The 21,908-nt window shown below is 37.9% G+C and overlaps 1 protein-coding gene across 2 annotated transcripts in view; it reads left to right on the forward strand.

Moving 5' to 3' along the window:
• NEDD4 (NEDD4 E3 ubiquitin protein ligase) overlaps window positions 1-20,456 on the forward strand; it is a 51,597-nt gene extending 31,141 nt beyond the window's left edge. For both annotated transcript variants that reach the window (XM_036389611.1, XM_036389610.1), the window contains 24 exons: window positions 634-684; window positions 1,507-1,568; window positions 1,913-2,015; window positions 2,685-2,854; window positions 3,399-3,516; window positions 3,657-3,824; window positions 5,574-5,639; window positions 6,228-6,347; window positions 6,750-6,956; window positions 8,068-8,145; window positions 8,405-8,459; window positions 8,542-8,600; window positions 9,440-9,505; window positions 10,763-10,992; window positions 11,376-11,497; window positions 11,596-11,666; window positions 13,124-13,219; window positions 14,223-14,296; window positions 14,452-14,512; window positions 15,077-15,136; window positions 15,233-15,340; window positions 15,936-16,032; window positions 18,511-18,583; window positions 18,661-20,456. In XM_036389611.1, the coding sequence (XP_036245504.1) occupies window positions 634-684; window positions 1,507-1,568; window positions 1,913-2,015; window positions 2,685-2,854; window positions 3,399-3,516; window positions 3,657-3,824; window positions 5,574-5,639; window positions 6,228-6,347; window positions 6,750-6,956; window positions 8,068-8,145; window positions 8,405-8,459; window positions 8,542-8,600; window positions 9,440-9,505; window positions 10,763-10,992; window positions 11,376-11,497; window positions 11,596-11,666; window positions 13,124-13,219; window positions 14,223-14,296; window positions 14,452-14,512; window positions 15,077-15,136; window positions 15,233-15,340; window positions 15,936-16,032; window positions 18,511-18,583; window positions 18,661-18,763 (2,418 nt within the window). In that variant the 3' untranslated portion in view covers window positions 18,764-20,456. The remainder of the gene's footprint in view (window positions 1-633; window positions 685-1,506; window positions 1,569-1,912; window positions 2,016-2,684; window positions 2,855-3,398; window positions 3,517-3,656; window positions 3,825-5,573; window positions 5,640-6,227; window positions 6,348-6,749; window positions 6,957-8,067; window positions 8,146-8,404; window positions 8,460-8,541; window positions 8,601-9,439; window positions 9,506-10,762; window positions 10,993-11,375; window positions 11,498-11,595; window positions 11,667-13,123; window positions 13,220-14,222; window positions 14,297-14,451; window positions 14,513-15,076; window positions 15,137-15,232; window positions 15,341-15,935; window positions 16,033-18,510; window positions 18,584-18,660) is intronic.
• The last annotated feature ends 1,452 nt before the right edge of the window (window positions 20,457-21,908 follow it).

Below are 21,908 nucleotides of genomic sequence, written 5' to 3' on the forward strand. Positions count from 1 at the left end.
GGCTCAGAGGGTTGGGTCAGTCAGAACTTACTTGTAGTAAACTAGGGGACCCCTGAGCAGGGAATGATTGGCATCTGACTCCATTGATTCAGAAGGCTGAGCAATTGCTTTATTAAACTATATTATATTACATTATACTATACTATATTAAAGAGGTACTATACTACAAAGAATATTAAAGAATACTAAAGAAAAACTCATGACTGTCTCCAGACAGTCAGGACACAGCTTTGAGTGATTGGCTAAGGAAACAAAACAATCTTCAGCAGAATCTAATTGACCAATCACTTCAGGTAAACAATCCTCCTGACACATTCCACATGTGCAAAAACAACAGGAGCAGCAAGTAGAGATAAGAATTGTTTTCTCTTCTTCTCTCTGTGCTTCTCCAGGAAAAAACCTGTGAGAGAGTTATCTCTCTCTGTTCAGAGAATGTGAATGCCAAACTTGCTCTGTACAGAACAAGTTATTGCCTGTTAGGCATTACAGAACAAGTTATTTTTGAATATTGTTATATTCAAAAGTGCCTTCAGGTTCTAAGAAAGCATTGGTGTGCTATCAGGGTGTGGGGGACAATGGTTTTAAAACACTTGGCAGCTTTCAACTTTCTGTGTTTGTTTTTGTTTTTTGTAGACTCGAGATGATTTTCTTGGACAAGTGGATATTCCTCTTTATCAGTTACCGGTTTGTATTTTTTGTTTGTTTTTAAAACTGTGAAAGGGGAAAAATATTTCTATATGCACTCTATTAGTCATCTAAGGAAGCCAACAATAGTGGTAATAAAGTGATTCAATTCTCCTGCTCTGTGGGTTCCTTGTTTTATTTTGTAGATCTGTTTAGGGTTTTTCAGTGCTGATATTTATAAAACAGTGTAGGTTACCTTGTTTTTCAGTACTGGAGTGCTTTTAGCTTTTCCAGAGTTTTACAGTCTTAAAGATACAAAGAGACTGTAATTATTGTCATGTCTTAAAATATTTCTTTAAAGTCTGTAAATTTATTTGTACTGTTCATTATTCACATAAACAGATACAAAAATGAGGGTAAGTGGGAAATAGAGCTACTGTTGCTTTGGTTAATTTTTTGATGTTTCTTGTAATCCTTTTGCAAGGCAGATAATCAGTTTTCAAGAAATATCACAAAGAACATTGAAATAAAAAAGATTTTTCATTTTCTTCTGAAGTCTCAAAGCATTAGCAGATACTAACAGATTTATCAGAAACTGTCTTAAAAACAGGGTAGCAACCATGGCAAGCCCTTTCCAAGAGCAGGTGTTTCATTGTGTAATGTGCATAGGCACTGAAAGGTAATTGTTGTTTTCTTGAACCAGAGTATTGGTCTTACTGCTAAGAGTAAAGCTGGTATTACTGTTACTGTACCTGAACCTGTAATTTAAATTTTAAAATGTTATTACAAGGCCTTCAAAGAAATCAACTGGAAATTTCCGATGGTTTTCTTTGATTTCAAGTACTTGATAAAGATTTTTCTTGAAAAAAATTCTTATTCCAGACAGAAAATCCAAGTATGGAGAGACCATATACGTTTAAGGATTTCGTTCTTCATCCAAGAAGGTTGGTAAATACCACATGGAAATTCTAATTTTTATATCTAAATAATGCTCTTAGGTGATTAGTTGTAACTACATATGCATTTTCTAAGTTTTTCTGTTTTCATCAAAGAAATTTGAGTAGCCATTTCTAAGATCTTGATGTTCTACTAAAATGTCAGCATTATTTTAAGTACTTACTGTATTCAGAAGTCTGAAGCCTCAATGCTATTATAGAACTTTATTAATGTAAATTATAGAAAGTCAAGTTTGTGTTGGAGCACTTAAGAATAATCCTCTAGCTGTGCTTTTTCAGCTGTTTTGTTTTACCAAGTGCACAATAAAATAAGTTTATTTTTTCTTGTGCAGCCATAAATCAAGAGTCAAAGGCCACCTTAGATTAAAAATGACTTACTTACCTAAAAACAATGGGTCTGAAGAAGAAACCACAGAACAGGCTGAAGAATTAGAGGTGGGAAAAATGTGTTTATTGCTGAAAAATGAATTTTAGGAATCACTAAGCTATAAATAGTGTTTTAGAAACAAACCAGTTAAAAGTGATTGCTTGTATTGTGCATATAATTGAAGGTGTTGAAGTTTCTGTTGTAGGTACTGTTGAATTTTTTTGGACTCCAGGCAGACACTAACATCTCTCTGGTTTTAGAATTTCAACTCTCTCCAATTCATAGGGGCATTTTGATTTTACCTACCATATATATGTGATCTTTTTAAGCACATCCATTGCAGATTAATTGATTTCTTTTCCAGAACTAACTCTATTCAGCATTGCCAAATTTGCTGTAATTAAACTTTGTTACAGAAGGGTGTGTTCACCTGTCTCATACATTTGCAGCATATTATGAAATGACAGTATTTAAGCTTTTAATGTATTCTCTGAATGCTGTTTATTTTCCTGGAATTAACAACCTCTGTTACTAATATATTTAAGGATCTTGAGTTAAAAATAAGATTTCTGCATGCATAATATGCCCTGTCATTTTTTAGAAATAAACACACTAAGACCAGAGTCAAATTTACTGGCTTAAGATGAACTACACCTTAAAAGGGGGAGTGGCTTGAAAAATTAAGATATGTTTTTCTACTCCTGTAGTATTAAAGGTAGTTATATTATGTCTTTCAGCCTGGGTGGATTATATTGGACCAACCAGAGGCTGCTAGCCAGCCACAACAGCAGCAGCAGGAATCTCCTCCACTGCCTTCAGGCTGGGAAGAGAGACAAGACATCCTCGGCAGGACCTACTATGTCAATCATGAGTTCAGAAGAACACAGTGGAAAAGACCAACTGCACAGTAAGTCTTTTAGCCTGCAAATTCAAGTCTTTTATTAGCTAATGTGATTCACCCTAGTTATATTGAAAGCAAGGAAAAATGAAAAGTGAACAGCTTGAAAATTAGTAGAGAGCTTTCCCTCACTTCACTTGGAAGCCCTCATGCAGTGGTCACTGGCTAGGGATCATTGTGACTGTACTGTGCTGTGGAACTGTGTTCAAATAGAAACAGGTTGTAGCTGGAGAGATAACAACTATAGGAATGGAAGCTAAATAATTTTTCAGTTTTCAGCCTGTTTTCTTCCTTCCATCAGGGACTTTGTTCAATTGTCTGCCTTATTTTTTTTGTTCCCGCCCCAGAATGCTACCTAGTTCTTCAGCTTACACTTCACATTGACATAAATGCTTATTCATCTTAAACAGTTTACATTAATTTATATCGTCCAGACTGTTTCTTTTTCTTCTGCCAGAATGACTGTGATGTATGTTTTTGCTGTTAGCCTGGCTTACTGTTGAAAGATAAACTCAGGCTGCTGTTAGCTGACTTCTCCCACGCTGCCCCTCAGGGACAGCGTGGCTGCTGCAGACCTGGGCAGTGTGCAGCTGGAGGCCCAGCACGTGTTCACTCACCGGCGACAGATATCCGAGGATACGGAGAGCACCGACAACAGAGATTCCCCTGAGGTAAAACAGTGCAGCTCAACTGATGTCTTGCTGAAATGCAGCTGGTGGTTTTAATCTAGCCTACTCAGAAAGCTTGTCTTAACTAATTGTAACTTGCAACTACTTTTTAAAAATGTTTTCCCTTTGTTTTCCTTTTAAAGAGCTGGGAAATTATAACTGAAGATGAGGCAACAATGTACAGCAGTCAGAATGTTCAAATACCTCTCTCGCAGAGTAGCTGTGATATACAGAGTCATCTTGCAGAAGAATTGAGTAACAGACTTACTACCTCTGGAAGTCCAGCTACTGGCCAGTCAACAGCCTACGCTGTAAATTATTTTTCTACTTGTTCTGATAGAATTAGATCCATAAATACTTTATTTAGGAATTATATTTTTAATTTCAATCTCAAATGCACACACTTTAAGAATAGTCTTTTTGCTGTAGAATCCCATCTAAGCAAGCATTTTCTTCCTCTCTGCTTTGCTTATATGGAATTCTGCCTGAGGTTAAAACAGATATGTGTGAACTATTTTTCAGTCTGTAAATCTACCTTTTAGTCTAGTGTTGTAGAGTGCTGAAAACTATGAATGAAAAATCTGTTTCTTGAAAGCTTATTTCTAAGGGAGTTGTGCTATGTGAGTTACTTTTCCAATTAGAAAAAGTTCGAAGATTGACCATTTTTCATTCTGAATATTGGGATAAGGTTTTATGATTGGGTTGTGTAAACCTGCTGCTTCCTTAGCAGCAAAACAGGGAGCTTGCTCATACAGCTCCACAGCCCTTGTGCCAGCTGTGGAACTTGCCAGACCTCTGCATGAGACTGTTCAGCTTGCTAACCCAGCAGAAGACTACTCTCTTTTCCCCAGCGCTGCTTTTTTGCTCTTTGAACAACTGAAACAGCATGCTAGGTTGTCTGACAAATGCTACAGTAACAGAGGGGAAACAGCAGGAGCATGTAACCAGGGTGAAACTCGACTTTTTGGTGGTGTGGTAGCAAGCAATTAAAAACCAGCTCAGCTGTCCTGTGAAACCCGAGCTCCACAAACAGCCTTGTAACCTGATATGTGACGTGAGAAATCCACTGTCCATTGAGGAAAGCCTTTAGAGGTGACCCAGGCCTTCTAGTCTGTTAGATTTTGGTATTGAAATAATCATTAGTTTGTGTGATGTTACGAATGCCCTTCCAAATGTAAATTTGGAATTGACAATGTTTATCTGAGTTTGTACAAATGTATCACTAGTGTCGCTGGAAACAGTCAGGTAAAAGTAACAAGACTTTACTTGATCTCTGCTGTTCAGCATTCAATGGGTAGCAAAGAAACTGTTATTTCAGCTTGCTTGGGTGGCCTGAGCAAAGAAAGAAGCAGATGTTCAAATTATTTGCAAGAGTCAGCTAGAATGGCAGTGTTGCCTTTTTTCACCTGCATTACACCCCACTCCCCCACAAAAAAAACTTTAGAAGTTAATAATGTTTTTTCTTTGAAGTACTTCAGTAGTATGTGGATAGGGAGAAATCCTTCAAGTAGCTGTGGAAATTCTGGAGCAAAATGAAATACTGGTGTCTAATGAAGTAGTAAGTGAGATCTAAATGTGGCTGTGGGCAGGAAGATGGACACTTAGGCAAAGTCTAGGGATTTAGCTCTTCTCAAACTGATTATCTCAGACTCTCATACTTTTTCATTATTGACCTAATTTACTCTCTGGAAAGTTGTGTTAGTTCTGCTCTATCACAGACTTTACTGACAGCACAAAAAGTTCTATACTGTAAATTCAGTTGTTCTGTAACTATTTGTAATTCATGTTTTACATGCCAAAACATCTATTGCTAGAGTAATCTGAACTTTCACAAGCCTCTATCATTCTAAGATTATAATAGACTCTGTGAACTTGATGTTTCTAGCTGTTAAAACAAGAGGTTGAAAAATACGATATTAAATAATGTTTTGAAATAAATACAACTTTGCTCAGGATGGAAACTGTACTAGCTTGAAGTGTGATAACCATTGCTGGCTGCTTGCTGCCATCCTTAAAGCTGCAGTAATAGCTAATGTGTCATTCCTCTCCACTCCTTCAAGAACCATTCCAGCAGAAGAGGTAGTCTGCAGACATACAGACTTGAAGAGCAGCCTGCACATCCAGTGGTAAGTCATTTTTCAAAAAACACAGGCTTTTAGCTGTGTTAGCTGTTGACATCTCAAATGAGATTTGGCCTTCCTTGCCCAGCAGCTGTCCTGACAAAATGGCCATTATGGGTCTGGTTCAGCTGTAAAGCTTCCACGTTTCAGCTTTGTTTAGCATTATCTTGATGCATAGCCTGCAGAAGGAAGTAGTCTTGCCCTGATGATCTGAGTTTCATTTTTCAAATGGTTTGCCTTCTAATTGTTTACTTCTAATTAAAAGCTATACCACATTCCATTTTGCTTTTATGGTGACACTGCAAACTGATCTCATAGCCAGAAGTACCAGGCTGGATCAGCCTAAACCAGGTATATAAATGAATCCTTTAACATGAGGAGTTTGAATTTTGTATAAACAAAAAAAAAAAAAATCTGTTACTTCATACTATTCAGAAAGGACTTAAATACTTCTTATCTATTTTATCCAGCTCATAAAAGTAATGAATCTTCTGGAATATAGTTTTGTTGTTTTAAATTGACAGAGGAAAACCTTTTCACAGTAAGTTTCATAGTTTCCTTAATTGTTTTTTGTCTGTTATCACTAATATTTAGTTACTGCCTACTTCATCTGGATTACCCCCAGGCTGGGAAGAACGACAAGATGAAAAAGGAAGGTCATATTATATAGATCACAATTCTAGAACCACTACCTGGATAAAACCAGTTGTACAGGTACTGCCTGTCTTCAGTTTGCTGATGTTTTTATTCATTGAGCCTTTTAACCATCTTGTGTAATAGAAGTGGAGATGGTTTTGAAATAGAGCATGCAAAAGGCATAAAGTGTAAGGTACCACATAAAATACCTGAGAGACTGCACAGAGAGTTAGCAACAGTAATGTTTATGGCAGTCACTCTTCCTTCTGGAGAGTGGTACCTGACTGAGGAGGCTGGAAAGCTTCTGTTAACCTTCACTACAATCAGTGAATGTTAGTCAGTGTGGTTGATATCATGGAATCTGTCAGGGACTTGCTTTATGAAACTGCTTTCATGAGTCAAAATATGGGTTAATAGAAAAAAAGATATTGACTTACAGGTCTTTGATTTAATAGGATGTTTTTTGATCATTTACCATAGATGGCTGCAGAAACAAGTCAGGCATCAGCTGCACCAAGTATTTCTGTAGCAAGACAGCCACAAGCAACATCAAGTGATTCATCACAACAGTCTTCTCAGCAGCAGCCTGAGATGGAGCAAGGATTTCTCCCTAAAGGCTGGGAAGTCCGACATGCACCCAATGGGAGACCATTCTTTATTGACCACAACACCAAAACTACAACATGGGTAATGGAAAACTGTTCTCATGAACTGAAATTCTAGTTCCTCTTGAATCAAACATTTGCTGCTTTCAGCAAGCTTCTATATGTTTCTTAATGCCAAGATAGCTGGGCCTGTCTGTTCAGGAGCATGGTCAGATCATGGTGCTAATAAACCAAGGTGGCACATTCAGTCCCTGTACAGGCCATGGAGATGGACTCCATGATCCTTGTGGGTCCCTTCCAACCCAAAGTATTCTGTGTGAGTCTGAGAGATATGTAATAAAAATGCCAAGTTACAATACCTATCATGAGTAGAAGATGATCAATTTTACTAATTGTATTGGTGCTTGGAAGGAGGAAAACAGGAATCTGCTTTGCAGATGTAAGCCCCTCCTAAATGACACTGCAGAACTGTGCTAGCTTATAGGAGGTGTTCACAGAGATGAGTTCTATAAACATACCTTCGAGAGGAAATCCATTCCCTTGAATTTATCACAGGGCACAACACAAATTTCTGTGAATGCTTAGGAGAGCAGAGCAGGTGCAAGTGCCATACGGATGAGGGAGCTGTACAGCTGCAGTTCCACAGAGGGGCACTGCACACCACTTGGCAGTGCTGCTAGATGGGCTTAAGCATCTCCAGAGTAAGCCAGTGTTACTGGCAGGTGAAGGGGAAAGAGAAATGCATGAAATTGATTTAAATTGGGTATTTTTTTCTCCAGGTAGATGAAAAGAACTCATATAACACAACCACCTGCATACTAGCTCCCACAAAAAACCCCAACCTATCAACCAAGCAACAAAAATCCCCACCAAACCCAAAAAGTATAAGGTGTGTCAGAAATGGTGAGGAAAGAGTAATTCAACTGAATTACACAAAAATTGAGGTGAATGAGGGATTTATATTTATATGTATGTAAATAAAATAAAGTGAGAGGTTACTAGAAGATCATTGTAAATTACTGGAGGACTGAGAATCCACAAGGATTCCTCTGGCTGCAGAATATGCAATCATTACCTAATTAGTACTAGGTATATTCTTGACAAAATCATTAATAAAAACAAAAACAAAAAAAATTAAAAGCAAAACAAAACAGCAAAAGGATTTTAACATGCTGCTTGTTTTCTTTTCAAAGGAAGATCCAAGACTGAAAATTTCTGCTCATCCAAGGAGAAAGACTTCCCTAGATCCAGTTGACCTGGGCCCATTACCAGTAAGTAAACCATTTTGTACGTGTTTTGCAGATGAAACAATTTAACTATTAAAGTTAGCATTATTGAAATTTGCACATGAGAAAATGCAGCTTGCTTTTTTCCTACAAAAGATACTGTTTTGAATTTCAGTGCTGACAGTAGATGGGAGAGGAATGCCCTCAACTGCAGATCATGTTGAGTTCTATGCAAACTATGTGATCAGAAGTTTATTATAAAAATGTAATTAAAAAGTGTAATAAAAATGTTGTCTTTTTACAGCCAGGGTGGGAAGAGAGAACTCACACAGATGGAAGAATATTCTTCATAAACCACAGTATGTAGTGTTCTTCCCTACTCATCATTTTATTTGTGACCATTATTTGAATTAATGGAACTAATTTAAAAATTTCTTGCAGATACGAAGAGAACCCAATGGGAGGATCCTCGACTGCAGAATGTGGCAATAACTGGACCAGTAAGCTTTCCTAATGTAGATTTTCATATTTACAGAAACACTGTTAATAGAATCCAAATAAACTCTTGTCATTTATCAGTTAGTCTAGAAAGGGCAACTTTCAGGGTGTCTGAACAAAGCATTTTTATTTTATTTCTTTTTAAAAACTGTTTAGAGACCTTTCTAGGGAAGTAGTCTTTAAATGCCAGAAAGGAAAAGCAATTCCCATGGTAGTAAGAAAGTTTCCTTATAGACTGGGGGGAGGACTTTGAAGTGTGTGAGGGAGGTCTTATTTATTTCTTGTCCATACTAGCTCAATTCATGAAGTAAATTTTAGAAAAAAGAAGAACAAAAAAAAAAAAAAAAGGGCTTCAAAAGGAATTAAATTGATTTTCAACTGGAAAATAATTATCCAACCTCAATACTTAATCTGCAGTGTGAAATTACCAGAACTAATTGCAAAGATGGTTTACATTATAATTATAGATGGGTTTTAGTGTTCAGCTGATATCTGTGTTTATTAATAGCCTGCATTTGTAAACAACCTTCCCTGTCCATGGAAAATCGAGGTGTTTGTAGCCAGGTCTCTCATGATCCAGCAGGGAAATGGACGTCACCAAAGGCATTTTGGTCACTTTGATCTGGGCCACTCAGGGATCTCAGGCAGTTCCATCAGCTAATGGGCAAGAACAGCATGAATTCTGTGGATCTGATCTGAACAGAGAAGTGCTTTTCATTCCTGGTGTTTATAAACTGGAAGTTTCCCCTGGCACTCAGTAAAACATGTATTCTGTTATCTCAGAATTTAAATGGGTTGTCTGTGTTTCACAAGACTTTTTTTCTTTTTTTTCCCCCCAAAGGCTGTGCCTTACTCCAGGGACTATAAGCGGAAGTATGAATTTTTCAGAAAGAAATTGAAGAAACAGGTCAGTAATCAGTAGGAATCCAGCAGAAGGTTATGAAACTTAGGCCCCTAAACAAGGGAAAGCAAATTTATAGGGAAGGTAAATTTACTGTCTGATCACAAATACATTTGTGAAGCACCAACTTCGTAACAATTAGCATTTGCTCTGACAGCAGGGTTTGTGACTTAATGCAATGATGAAGACTGTAAGCAATCTAATTTAAAAAGTAGAAATTCTCAAAGGTTCCAATGTCATGACCCTGAAAGTAAGACTGCCAACAGAAAAGTTTGGAAATCACTAATCATGCATGGAATAGTTTTTGAAAGTCAGAATATGGAAACTTCTTAGAATAGATTTTAGTCTGTCTGTGTAGAAATCTCTACTGTCATCATGATCATTCTGGACAACTGCAATAAATTGTTACAGCCTTAAAATCTGAAGTTTATGGATCTTGTTTCCAAACTGTAGTTTGAAGTGGCAGTGCCAGGTATATTTATAACATGTAGCATAAAAGACTGCAAATAGCATCTGGACAGCCAGATAACAATGAGTCTGCACAAGTTCAATCAAATTTTACATCCTTGGGAGGTATTTTACATATATAATAACCTTTGGGTTTAGATCCATGCTTTGCCTTCTACCTGCCAAGTCTGCCTGTGCACTTTGAGCTGCATGTAAGTTGCACACAATTGTACATGCACCTTGTTTTTTGTGTGCCTAGTAAAACAAGATTGACATTCATTCAAATGTCATTATCTTAATCTGAGATAGAGAGCTCAGCCACACAATACAATTATGGTAGTGTAAGAATTAAATACAACTGTAGATTTTGTCTCAAGTCAGAGAACAGGATGCCTAGGCTCATAGGAACTATTATACTGAACTAGAAGGTGAAATAAGTCAGGTAAAATGGTTCCAGATAATTTTATGTGTCAACTGTGAGCTGTTTTTAATCAAGTGTGTAATATGATAAATGTCCAGTGTCAGGAGAGACTCCATGCCTTGCTGCATGCAGAGCAACTGCCCATATGCTGTTACTAGTGAGAACTTTAACTGTATTTTCTTAGCATGAAATAGAAGTTAGTGTCTGAAATTCTCTTTGCTAGTTGAATTGTAGATAAATGGAGCCTCTTTTCTGTCATACTCTGTTATGTTTCCATGTCAAGAAACATTTTCTGTGCTCTCTTGGTCCATTTTCAGAAATTGCATATTCTGCAAAACTCTTAAGATGCTGGGTTTTGTTTCATTATTCTTTGTTTTCATGTTTCTCTTTTTTAGAGTGATATTCCAAATAGGTTTGAAATGAAAATTCATCGCACAACAATCCTTGAAGATTCTTACAGAAGAATCATAGCTGTAAAGAGAGCAGATTTCCTTAAAGCAAGACTTTGGATTGAATTTGATGGTGAAAAAGGTTTAGACTATGGAGGAGTTGCCAGGGAATGGTTCTTCCTTCTCTCTAAAGAAATGTTTAATCCTTATTATGGATTGTTTGAATATTCAGCTACGTAAGTAACACTGCTCTGGAAGATGTGAAAACTTAGGAAAAGAAATTGTATTTCTTGTACCTTCTTTAAAAATGGGGTTCCTGCATACAGAAAAGGCACTATGTAACCATAATGCAGAGAATGTTACTCTGCTTTAAAATGAATGGGAGTTAATTAATTCCTTCTCTTTGGTGTATCTCTGATTTACTCAGGTAGTTCCTGGTGGTTGTTTCTGATAAACTAATAGTCTTCTATTGTGTATAGTTTAATATTAGATATCATCATGAAAAGCAGTAACTGATTTCATAAGTGATGTCTTTCAGATCTTCAAATGTGACACTGGTCCAATAGTACAACATTTTTGTTTTTCTTTCTCTTCCCTGTTCCTTCTTTCAACTCTTCAGAGATAACTATACTCTGCAGATCAATCCGAACTCTGGGCTTTGCAATGAAGATCATCTCTCTTATTTCAAGTTTATAGGTCGTGTGGCTGGAATGGCTGTTTACCATGGCAAACTTTTGGATGGTTAGTATTTATCTTATGTCATGTGATATTCAGATTAATATTGCACGTGTTTTGAGTCCTAAGTTGCATCTGTTAAATTTATTTCTTCTTCTTTAAAGCTTTTTTTATTCGTCCTTTTTACAAGATGATGCTCCAAAAACCAATAACACTACATGATATGGAGTCTGTGGTATGTAATTTGCTTTATCATGTTGACAAATTTAATGTTAATTTATAATTTTTATGTATATATATATATATATATCTATAATGACATTTTGAAGGTTGAAAATGCACAATTCAAAGATGTCTTGGGCTACATCTTTTATAAGTCCGTAAGTTGTATAGGAATTAAAACTTCCAGTGAAAATCCAAGACCTAGACTCAGGTTCAAGTCAGTTAAGCTGTATTGGAAACTGGAACCTAAACTTTCTGTGATGTTTTCTTAAATGTTTTAGACACTGAGATTGTTAAAATGCACTATAAATACTTTCAGGATTCCTATCTTAACTTGTTTTTTAAATTTTTTTTCTTTGATTATAATAATTAATAATTTTCAGGGACTGAAAATTGAGTGAAACAATGTAACATTTTTAGAGGAAAAACATGTCCCTTTTCTTGTTTGGTTGGTTCCCTGATAATGGCTCTTTTCTAGAATGCTCAAGGACAAAGTGATTTTTATTTTGTCTTTTTAATCTGTTACTGGTTTTGCTGCCCTTTAAGATTCCAGCATGCAGTTACTATCTGTTTGAGTAATAGATTTACAGATGTGTCCTGATTTTTTTTGTTTTGATTTGGTTTTGTTCGGTGCTCTAGAATGATGGAATGGTTTGGGTTGCAAGGCAGGGACACCTTCCACTAGAAGGGTGTGGTACCAAGCCCTGTCCAACCTGTCCTTGGACACTTCCAGAGATGGGGCAACCCCAGCTTCTCTGGGCACCCTGTGCCAGTGACTCATCATACACACAGGGAAGAATTTCTGAATACCCAAGCTAAATCTGCCCTCCTGTAACTACCTGATAGAAGGTCCCTCACTATCTCTTCTGTGGCTCCTGTATTGGTGCTGGAAGGTGCTCTAAGTTCTGCTGGAGCCTTCTCTTCTCCAGGCTGAGCACCCCCAGCTCTCCCAGCCTGTCTCCAGAGCAGAGGTGCTCCAGCCCTTGGTGCATCTCGGTGGCCTCCTCTGGACTTGCTGCAGCAGCTCCATGTCCTTATGCTGTGGTCCCAGAGCTGGGCACAGCTGAGTAGAGGGCAGAATCACCTCCCTCGACCTTCTGGTCACACTGCTTGGATGGAGCCAATGTGTGCTTGGCTTTATCATAGTTTTCATTTCCTAAGGTGCTTTGTAGTAAGGCCTGACAATAAAAGGAAGATAAATTGAGGATGAGAGACAAGAGAAGAGTCCAAATTATAGCACTTCAGATAGTGCTATACCATCTTACCACCATTTTGCTGTTGGAGACATTTACATAGATTGCTGAGCAATCAGGTTTTAAAGGTCTTCAGAGCTTTGTACAACTGCAGTGTCTCTGTATCCAGTATAGGATTACCCTAGGCAGAAGTGTTCACTGGGCTGTCATGGAACCTCTTGCAGTTGGTAGGGTGGCTACTTTATTTAGCATTTACTTTTTTGTAATTTTCTCTTAGGATAGTGAGTATTACAATTCTCTGAGATGGATTCTTGAAAATGATCCAACAGAACTGGACCTCAGATTCATAGTTGATGAAGAACTTTTTGGTCAGGTTAGTATGTTCATGTAATGTGGAATAGAAAAAACATGGAAAAAAATACTTGACCTGTGGAATTAGGGGATTTTATGTGTATGGTGTTAAGAAAACCCCTTCACTCACTCAGCTCTTTCCACTCATGTGGTGAGTGCATTTCAGCCTGCTGTGATAAAGGACTTGGAAATGAGCAGAGCTTTAAAAAATTGCTTTTGCTTTTCTGTTGAATACTACTTGCATTGAAATGTAGCTGTTGCTGTGAAGGCAACCAAGACTAAGATATCCATAGTCCATGATTTGATCTGGAGTAGAGGTTGGGTTTATGTGATTGGCTGGAAAGGATGAGTTCCTTTGGAAAATGCAGGAATTGCTGGGAGGTAACATGTTTCCTTTCTCTTAAGATGTACTAGAAACCTATAGAATAAACAAGTTTGTTATTGCATACAAAGCTATTTAGGATAAGTCATATAGAAATACCACAGGTCTTGTATAAAACTTCCAAACTGTAGTTGCCAGCTAGATCCAAGGATAATAACCTTTATGGTCTTGTGCAACAGCAGTGAGCCTGAGAAGAAGCAATGAAAATGTACATCAGTGATATCTGAAAGTGAGATATTTGTCTTCTGAGGTTCTAGCATATAAGTCACTTTGTAACAGAGATGTATATTGATTCACTTACTGGGATGATTGCTGAAGTGGTTTCTGAGATTTGCAATGAGGGCTGGGTCATGGAATATGCAGTTAGAGAAGTGTGCCTTACTGTGAACCTGTGTGCAGTCTTGGGTGGTGTGCTGTAGCAGGTCAGAAAAAATGGAAGTTTCCCATTGCACCCCTTAATAATACATATTTTTTTTAAAAATGTACCACATTCTATTTACTAGGTGACCTGTGTGGCTGGATCTGTTTCTCATAGTTCTCAAATTCTGCAGTCTTCAAGAGCTGCATGAATTATCTAATATTAACATAGGAATTCTGTTATATATTCACCTTGTTTAAGACTTCTTCTGTGCATTGCATTTAGACCCATCAACATGAACTGAAAAGTGGTGGATCAGAAATAGTTGTCACCAACAAGAACAAGAGAGACTACATTCAGTGAGTAGTGGCTGCTGTGTGCAATGTACCTCACTGGATTGCCCTTTAGCACAGGGGCTCTGTGTTAGCTTTATTTATAAAAGGAAGTTATTGCTTTGTATTTAAATCACTTTTATTTTAAATGTGGTTTTGTCTGGGTTTTTATTTTTTTGCAGTCTTGTAATTCAGTGGAGATTTGTGAGCCGAGTACAGAAACAAATGACAGCCTTTAAAGAGGTACAGTTCTAATAACAAAATGAATTCTTCTACGAGTTTGTTGCATCTGATATTTTTGGACACCCTGAAGACTCACTAATAATTTTCTTTAAAGTATTGGAAAAGACAGCGATACTGTGTGTAGTGTCAGCTTTAAATTATTTCAGAGTTAAAAATCTTTTGGTATGTTTTTTGTGAGGTGTTTAATTTATCTTGAAAAATTTGCTTACTTCTCAATTCTGACTGACAGCTTTAGCTGCAGAGTAAACTATTTAATGACCTCTGCAGAAATTAAACTTAATTATATTAGTTTGATTTAAACTAGGCAATTTACCCTTTTCTGTACCAATTGTATTACATAGATGATATTCAGACTTCCATACTCGTCACTCAGTGTTGCAGAGTAAAGATGTGAGAAATCAATTAAAAGTGCTGTAATGAAATGGAGGACTACTGGTGTCCAAACATCTGTCTTTGATATATTGCTTTGGCTGTGTTTATCAAAGCCTCTCAATATCCTTCTTCTTGACTAAAAAGTAAAATAATGTTGCCTTGATTTTTACAAGCTTCCCTCATCTTTTTTAGGGCTTTTTTGAGCTAATACCACAGGATCTGATTAAAATTTTTGATGAAAATGAGCTAGAGGTAGGTGATCATGGAAAAGAGAACAAATGATGTTGAAACTTTAGTTTACTGACTTAAACTTTGGTGTTGTTTGTTTGTTTTTTTTTATCTGTGTAGTTATTAATGTGTGGATTGGGAGATGTGGACGTGGCTGATTGGAAACTACACACAAAATACAAAAATGGCTACAACATAAACCATCAAGTAATACAGTGGTTCTGGAAGGTATCGTGAAGTTCTAAAATTTTCTTGTTGAAAATGTGTTCAAAAGCTGCTGCCTTTATGCTAGTTTATAGTTTGATTCATTAAAAGGTTAGGTAAATATTATCTGACCATTAAAATTCCTGAGAAAGTAAGAAAACTAAAGGTGAGACGCATGGTAAGAATGTAAATGCAATACTGATGATTACTTTTTCAAAGATATCCCTGTCTGACTGGGGTTAAAAGTATTTGTGTAGGTTTTCCTGGCATGGTTACACTAAAGAGGTGTTAAACTCTTCTGTTTAATAAATTACAGGAATTTGGCTTCTAGTTCATAACATAAGAAACTTCAAAGAAAGTAGGGGGCCAAATCTTCAAGGGAAGCATTTTAACAGCCTGCTAAGCCAGTAACCATACTCTTGTTACAGTGCCATTAAAAAATTGTTGACTTCGTAGCTTTAAGCAATAGGCAATGAATTAGACTGTGTGTGTCACTAAAAAAGATGCATATGTATTTCATAGATAATGATTTAGAGGTAGATACTATTTTGCATAAGTCAATTAGCTTAAAACCTTAATTTAAAAAGAAATCTGTAATTGTAATCATTATCATACATAGGCAGTCTTAATGATGGACTCTGAAAAGAGAATAAGATTACTTCAGTTTGTTACTGGCACATCACGTGTTCCTATGAATGGGTTTGCTGAGCTGTATGGTGAGTACTTAAGATTTTCTTCACAATTAAGTAACAAAGAACCTGATACCAACATTGTCCTGATGTTTGACTTCAGACGTTGTCAATTTTTTATTCAAATTTTGTTTTAAAATGTAGTATGTACTGGCAGTTATAAGAAACAAAGTCAGAGAAGAGTCACATCCCATTTCCCATGTTCTATCTAAGAACATATTGTTTTAATTCTGGTTTTGAAGTTTTTAAATGTATAGGAGTTCTCAAATGAATGTGGATTTTTAAAGTTCTCAAGAGCTGCAAAAATCCCTGTTTAACACATGATTGAGCTTGAAGAAAATTCTCAGTTATCCAAGATCTGATTACAAAGACATGCTGGCATCAGCAGTTAACTTCAGTTCCACAACTGCTTTTATCTGCTCACAAGCCATGGTTGTACAGATGCAGTTGTTTGTAAGGATATACTCCAAAGGGGACCACTGAAATGTCACGAGTTAAACATGAAGTCAGAAGAAAAGTAGTGAGCCTACAATGCTGAGACTGAGACAAGCAGAGGACAGCAGGGAGCAAATTTCAATAGCAAAGCCAGAAAAGCCACTGTGGGCAGACTGCAGGCAGGCAGATAGAGCAGCCCACAAAGGGTGGGGATGCTTGGCTTAGGGGAGGTCTGTTCTCAGCTGCCATCAGCTATTATGTTTTCTGCTAGACTGCTTTATTAAGGCTAAAAGTGCTTGAGATGCTGTGCAAATGACTGAATAGTCTAACTTGCCTCTTTGATTAAACATTTCCTTTTTCATAAACAGGACATTAATTTGTTTATAAAACAAAAGGATTGTGAACAAAACCACCCATCTTGTGTTCCCATTTCTCCATGTCTTCATTTTCATCATAAATCACAGAATCACCAGAATAATGAGGTTGGAAGAGACCTCTGAGATCACTGAGTCCAACCTATGCCCTGACACCTCAACTAGACTATAGCACCAAGTGCCATGTCCAGGTCTTTTTTTAAACACATCCCGAGATGGTGATTCTACCCCTCCCTGGGAAGAGCATTCAGTTCTTTATTATTCTTTCGGTGAAAATTTTTTTCCTAATATCCAACCTATACCTTCCCTGACGTAGCTTGAGATACTTGGTTTATTTTTTCTGTTCCATCAGTAAATGAGTTGTGAGTTGCAGTGGGAAGAGCAGTGTGCTCAGCAGGCTTAGCCACGTGTCTGCTGCTGCACCTGAGCCTTGGCATTGCTGGTGTTACAGCACCTGCTCATCACAGGGGAACCCAGTCAGAATTCTGCTGCCCTGGGAGCTCTGCTTATTTGTCTGAGAACCCTACTAGAGACAGAACTAAGAATTGATACAGGGAAAGAAACTGCTGAAGTTCTTGGCTTCCTTCTGCCCAGGGATTAGAATATACTTGAGCAGTTTTCTGTAGTTATATTCACTCACTCATTAATGAAAAATTCAATTAGCAGTTGTCTTGCACAGTGCTTTGTTTTTCTCCTACGGTTATTTCTGCTTTACTGTGGCCAGCACGCCGTCCTTACTAAACCCCAGTAACAATGACATTTCCTGTACCTTCTGTTGAAAGAGCTGTACGTGGTTTTTCAGTGTTTGGCCGCTGCCGGGCCGTTCCCTTCCCCGCCCGCCGGCAGCGCTGCAGCCGCTCCCTGGCCGAGATCTCCCTCTCGTGGCACCGCCGGGCGCTCCTCTCCTCAAACTCCGGCGCTCCCAGCTCGGCAGCAAACCCAGCCGTGCTGGAGCTCCAGGACCCTGAACAGACATGCTCTGACATAGTGCAGCTTTTGTCTTCCTCGTTTTTTAACTGCAGACTTCTCCAGCTTAAGGAAACGGTTATAAAATACTCCTTGCGTCTGCTTGGTGAGAACTGAGGATGCTGTAAGACAGTTCTTGGAGGATAGAGGGAGCTGCGGCCTTTTTTGCTAGCCAAAAAATGTTCTCTCAGGTGTATAAAAACATCCTGGGAGTACACATATGATTGCCATGTTTCCAAAAGTTCTCAGTTACTCTATTTTTGTTGCTGTATAGGTGCATTGACTACTTTCTACCAGCTTATAAAACTTGGCACATGGTGATAAATATGTATACGTTTTTACATGCAAAATTTATAAAAGTATAGAAGAGTATAAAAGCTTACAATAATAAAAACTTATTTTATAATTTAATATAAATCTTTATAATACTTATAAAAGTATAAAGTATAAAAACTTCAATGCCAGCTACTCTGCATGTACATTTAGATCTTAGGCTTCTGAGCTGAATGTGTAAAAGTCTCTTGAAACTGAGGTATAGCAAGAAATAATTAAAGTACAAGGGAATTGGGATTATTGACTATTACTTTCTCTAGCCTGTATTTTATTCATATAGATAGCTCCTTCAGATGTCAGACCTGGATTACAAAACTCCCAAATATGTCATCATTTGTATCTCTGATTATAGAAGGATTTCACAATAGGGTGAAAATTGATGGGTTCTTTTCTTCAGGTTCAAATGGACCACAGTTGTTCACAGTTGAACAGTGGGGTACCCCTGAAAAACTGCCAAGAGCTCATACCTGGTGAGTATTTAATTCAGATAAATTATGACCTCTAGTAAAAGTGATAAAATACTTAAGAGTTTTCATCTGTTTTTCAGCTTTAATCGCTTGGATTTGCCTCCATATGACTCGTTTGAAGATTTATGGGATAAACTTCTTCTAGCGATTGAAAACACTCAGGGTTTTGATGGGGTTGATTAAGACACAGACATAAATTATGTTGGTCCAGTGCTGCAGTTTCATTTTAAGGGTTTACAAACAAATCTGAATTTTCCAGGGACTACCATTGTATTTAGTCACATGGCTATTGAATCTTCATAGTGTGTAAAATAGCTAAGTATTAAAAATCACTAACTTTTGAAAATGTATTTTGTCATTTCCATAGTTTTGTGTATTTGCTGATACATGCAATATACACATTGGATCAGCCAGTGCCAAGTAAGTAAAAAACTAAAGTGTTTTTAGCAGTTGCCTCTTGTACAATATTTGAGACTGTCCTGCAGTAAACTACTGAAGTAAAGCTGTGAAGAAATCTTTGCAGAGGATTTAAATTTGATTTGCTGCTGTAAGAGGAGCAACTGAAATTGTTAAACTGTTTTAAAAAAAACCCAGCCAAACAAAAAAACCCCAACAAACTTCATGTATTACAATATCATAATTTGTGCTGCTTCAGGCTCTTTGCAACAGATCTGCCTAAAGCACCTTATAATTCAGCATATTATATAAAACATTGGGAAACATTTGTTTGCAGAACACTGACTTGATACAGTTGTTAGACTTCTGTTTCTAACTTGCTTTTGCTAAAACAGTGTAACAAACCCAAGATTTTTATACAAAACAGATAAGCAGCATAATTCTGACTTTTAATGAGAAATTATATCCATTTTTTGTTTGAATTTATATACTGATGTTGGTTTATCGAGTGTTCATCAGTTTTTTGGATAAATTTGTAGTTGAATGATAATATTTTCAATTCAGCCTTTTGCAACAAATCAATCTTAAAATGAAATTTGTATGGATATCACTCAGTATTTAGTTACTGATAGTTAGAGGCCTTTATTATCCATTCTTGCAGTATTGCACTACATAACAATAAAGAACATGTTTACAGGGTTTTCTGGCCCAAATTCAGCAGCCTGTTATGTGCAAACTCCTGAACTGCATGGAGGTTATGCACATGTGAGCAGGTGCAGAATTTGGTTCTGTGATATGTTTACAGGTTGCTAGTTTCTACAGCTGCATTTTTATATTTTTTTCTCCAGTGTTAGTCTAGAAACCAAATTTGTTAATACAATATAACCAAAGTCATAACCAACAATGTGCAATTTATTGTAGATCAACTTGTCATATATAAATATTAGTTTGATTTCTTTTGTAAATGTGGGTCTTTTTGTATTAATATTAACTTTTTTTTTTTGAGCAAGTGCTGGTTAAAATGATTAGCAAAGTTGGTTCTGAAAGAAAAAAAAAATTGGTTTGTATACCTGGCTTGCTCAAATTTTAACATTTTATTACCAATATGATCTGAGGAAATGACAGTACCTAGCTTTGGCCACCAAATTTCTGTTTAGTCACAGTCTTTATAAATATGCAAGACAGAAGTGTAGCACATCTCTCTTTGAAGATATGTAAATTATGTAACAAATGTTAATGGGTCTTAAGGGATATTTAAAATCCCACTTTGTTTTATCCTTTGACTAGGTTATTAGGACTGAGAGTATTAAGTGTAAATAAAGGTAACTTATACAAATTTCCCAAATCTATATGCAGTTTTGTAAAACGTGAATGATATATCAGTAAATCTGTATAGATTTGAATGTAGCAGGTTTTGTTGCATACTTTAAAGTATAAAATAAGGATCCTGAGAGCAGTAAATAAAAGTTTATTCTAATAAGTTGTGATTGAGTTCTTTGAAGTGCAAATCAGTAATCTTGAAATAGCAAGAACTGAGTAATTTTTGTACTCCTAGGTAGGCCACGGCAGTAGTTCCACTACAACATGCTGCTGCTTTTGCAGAGCAGTGAAGATGCAGCAGTGCTGTTTCCTGGTGTTCTGCTCCTGAGATGTGCAGCCTTGCAAAAACACACATTGTGTTTTTCTAGAAGCTCTGGGTCACTGTCAGCCTTCAGTGCATGGCCAGCCTAGAGATGCTGAGGGGAGGCCCCTCAGCAAGGCCACTGAGCAGGTGAGGCAGGGCCAGGCTCCTCCCTGCTCTGGGAACCTTCCTGGCAGGTGCACAGCTGGGTGGGGAGTGGGAGAGGGGCCCTAAAACCCTGCCCCAGCAGCAGGGAGTGCCCAGCAGCTGGTCCTTTAAACTAAGTTTGTGGGGGAGTGGTGATGGCAGCTTGCGCTTAAGTAAAGGAGGGCTTGGTGATGCTGAGTATCACAGAATGGCCTAGGTGGGGAGGGGATCATCCAGTTCCAACCCCCTTCCATTGGCAGGGACACCTTCCACCACACCAGGCTGCCCAAAGCCCCATCCAACCTGCCCCTGAACACTTCCAGGCATGGGGCAGCCACAGCTTCACTGGGCAGCCTGTGCCAGTGACTCACCATCCTCACAGTAAAGAAGTTTTTCCTAATATCCAATCAAAACCTACTGTCTTTCAGTTTGAACTCTGTCACTACATGTCTTGCCCCATCTATCCTCTAAGTTCCCTTTTGGTTTTGGAAGGCCACAGTAAGGTCACCTTGAAGCCTTCTCTTTTCCAGAACAATCCCAATTCTCTCAGCCTTTCCTTAGAGGTGCTCCAACCCTCTGGTCAGATGGGACAGGGTGATGGGAGTGGGGCAGCCTTTGTGGAGGATGGCACAATCTGAAGGAGACCTGCCTTGTGTGCCTGAACACAGAGCAGCCAGGGAAAAGCCAGGGAGGAGTAAAAGACATGGCTTGAATTTTGCTGGATGGAGTGAGGGCTGCAGAAGGGCCAACAGGCTGGTGCAGACCCCTGTGCAGGTCAGGACTTGTCCTAGGCTGCTGTTTGTCATGAGGAAGGGAGCAGGGTGGGTTTGGTAGCTTGTCAAGGAATTCTGGAATTGTAAACCCTGGCTCTTAGGGGAGACTAAATGCCCTCACCTCTGTGAGCAGGGCAGTGCAAGGGGAAGCAACCTGGGAGGCTTCTGTAGGGGGTCATGGGCAGCCAAACAAGGTTTAAGTCTTGGGCAACCAGGGAGATGCTCTTTGGGATCTGCTGCATGTCCCTTTGCACTTGTATTTTCTGCCCATCAACCTCTGTATTCCCTGAAGCACATACACAGAGAGAGAGGGGGAAATTCCAGAGATGCTCCTATGAACACCCATTTTTTTCACTAGAAACACAGTTCTGCATGCCAGCTGCAGATTTCT

This window comes from Molothrus ater, chromosome 13, assembly GCF_012460135.2.
Source record: "Molothrus ater isolate BHLD 08-10-18 breed brown headed cowbird chromosome 13, BPBGC_Mater_1.1, whole genome shotgun sequence".
Lineage (NCBI taxonomy): Eukaryota > Metazoa > Chordata > Aves > Passeriformes > Icteridae > Molothrus > Molothrus ater.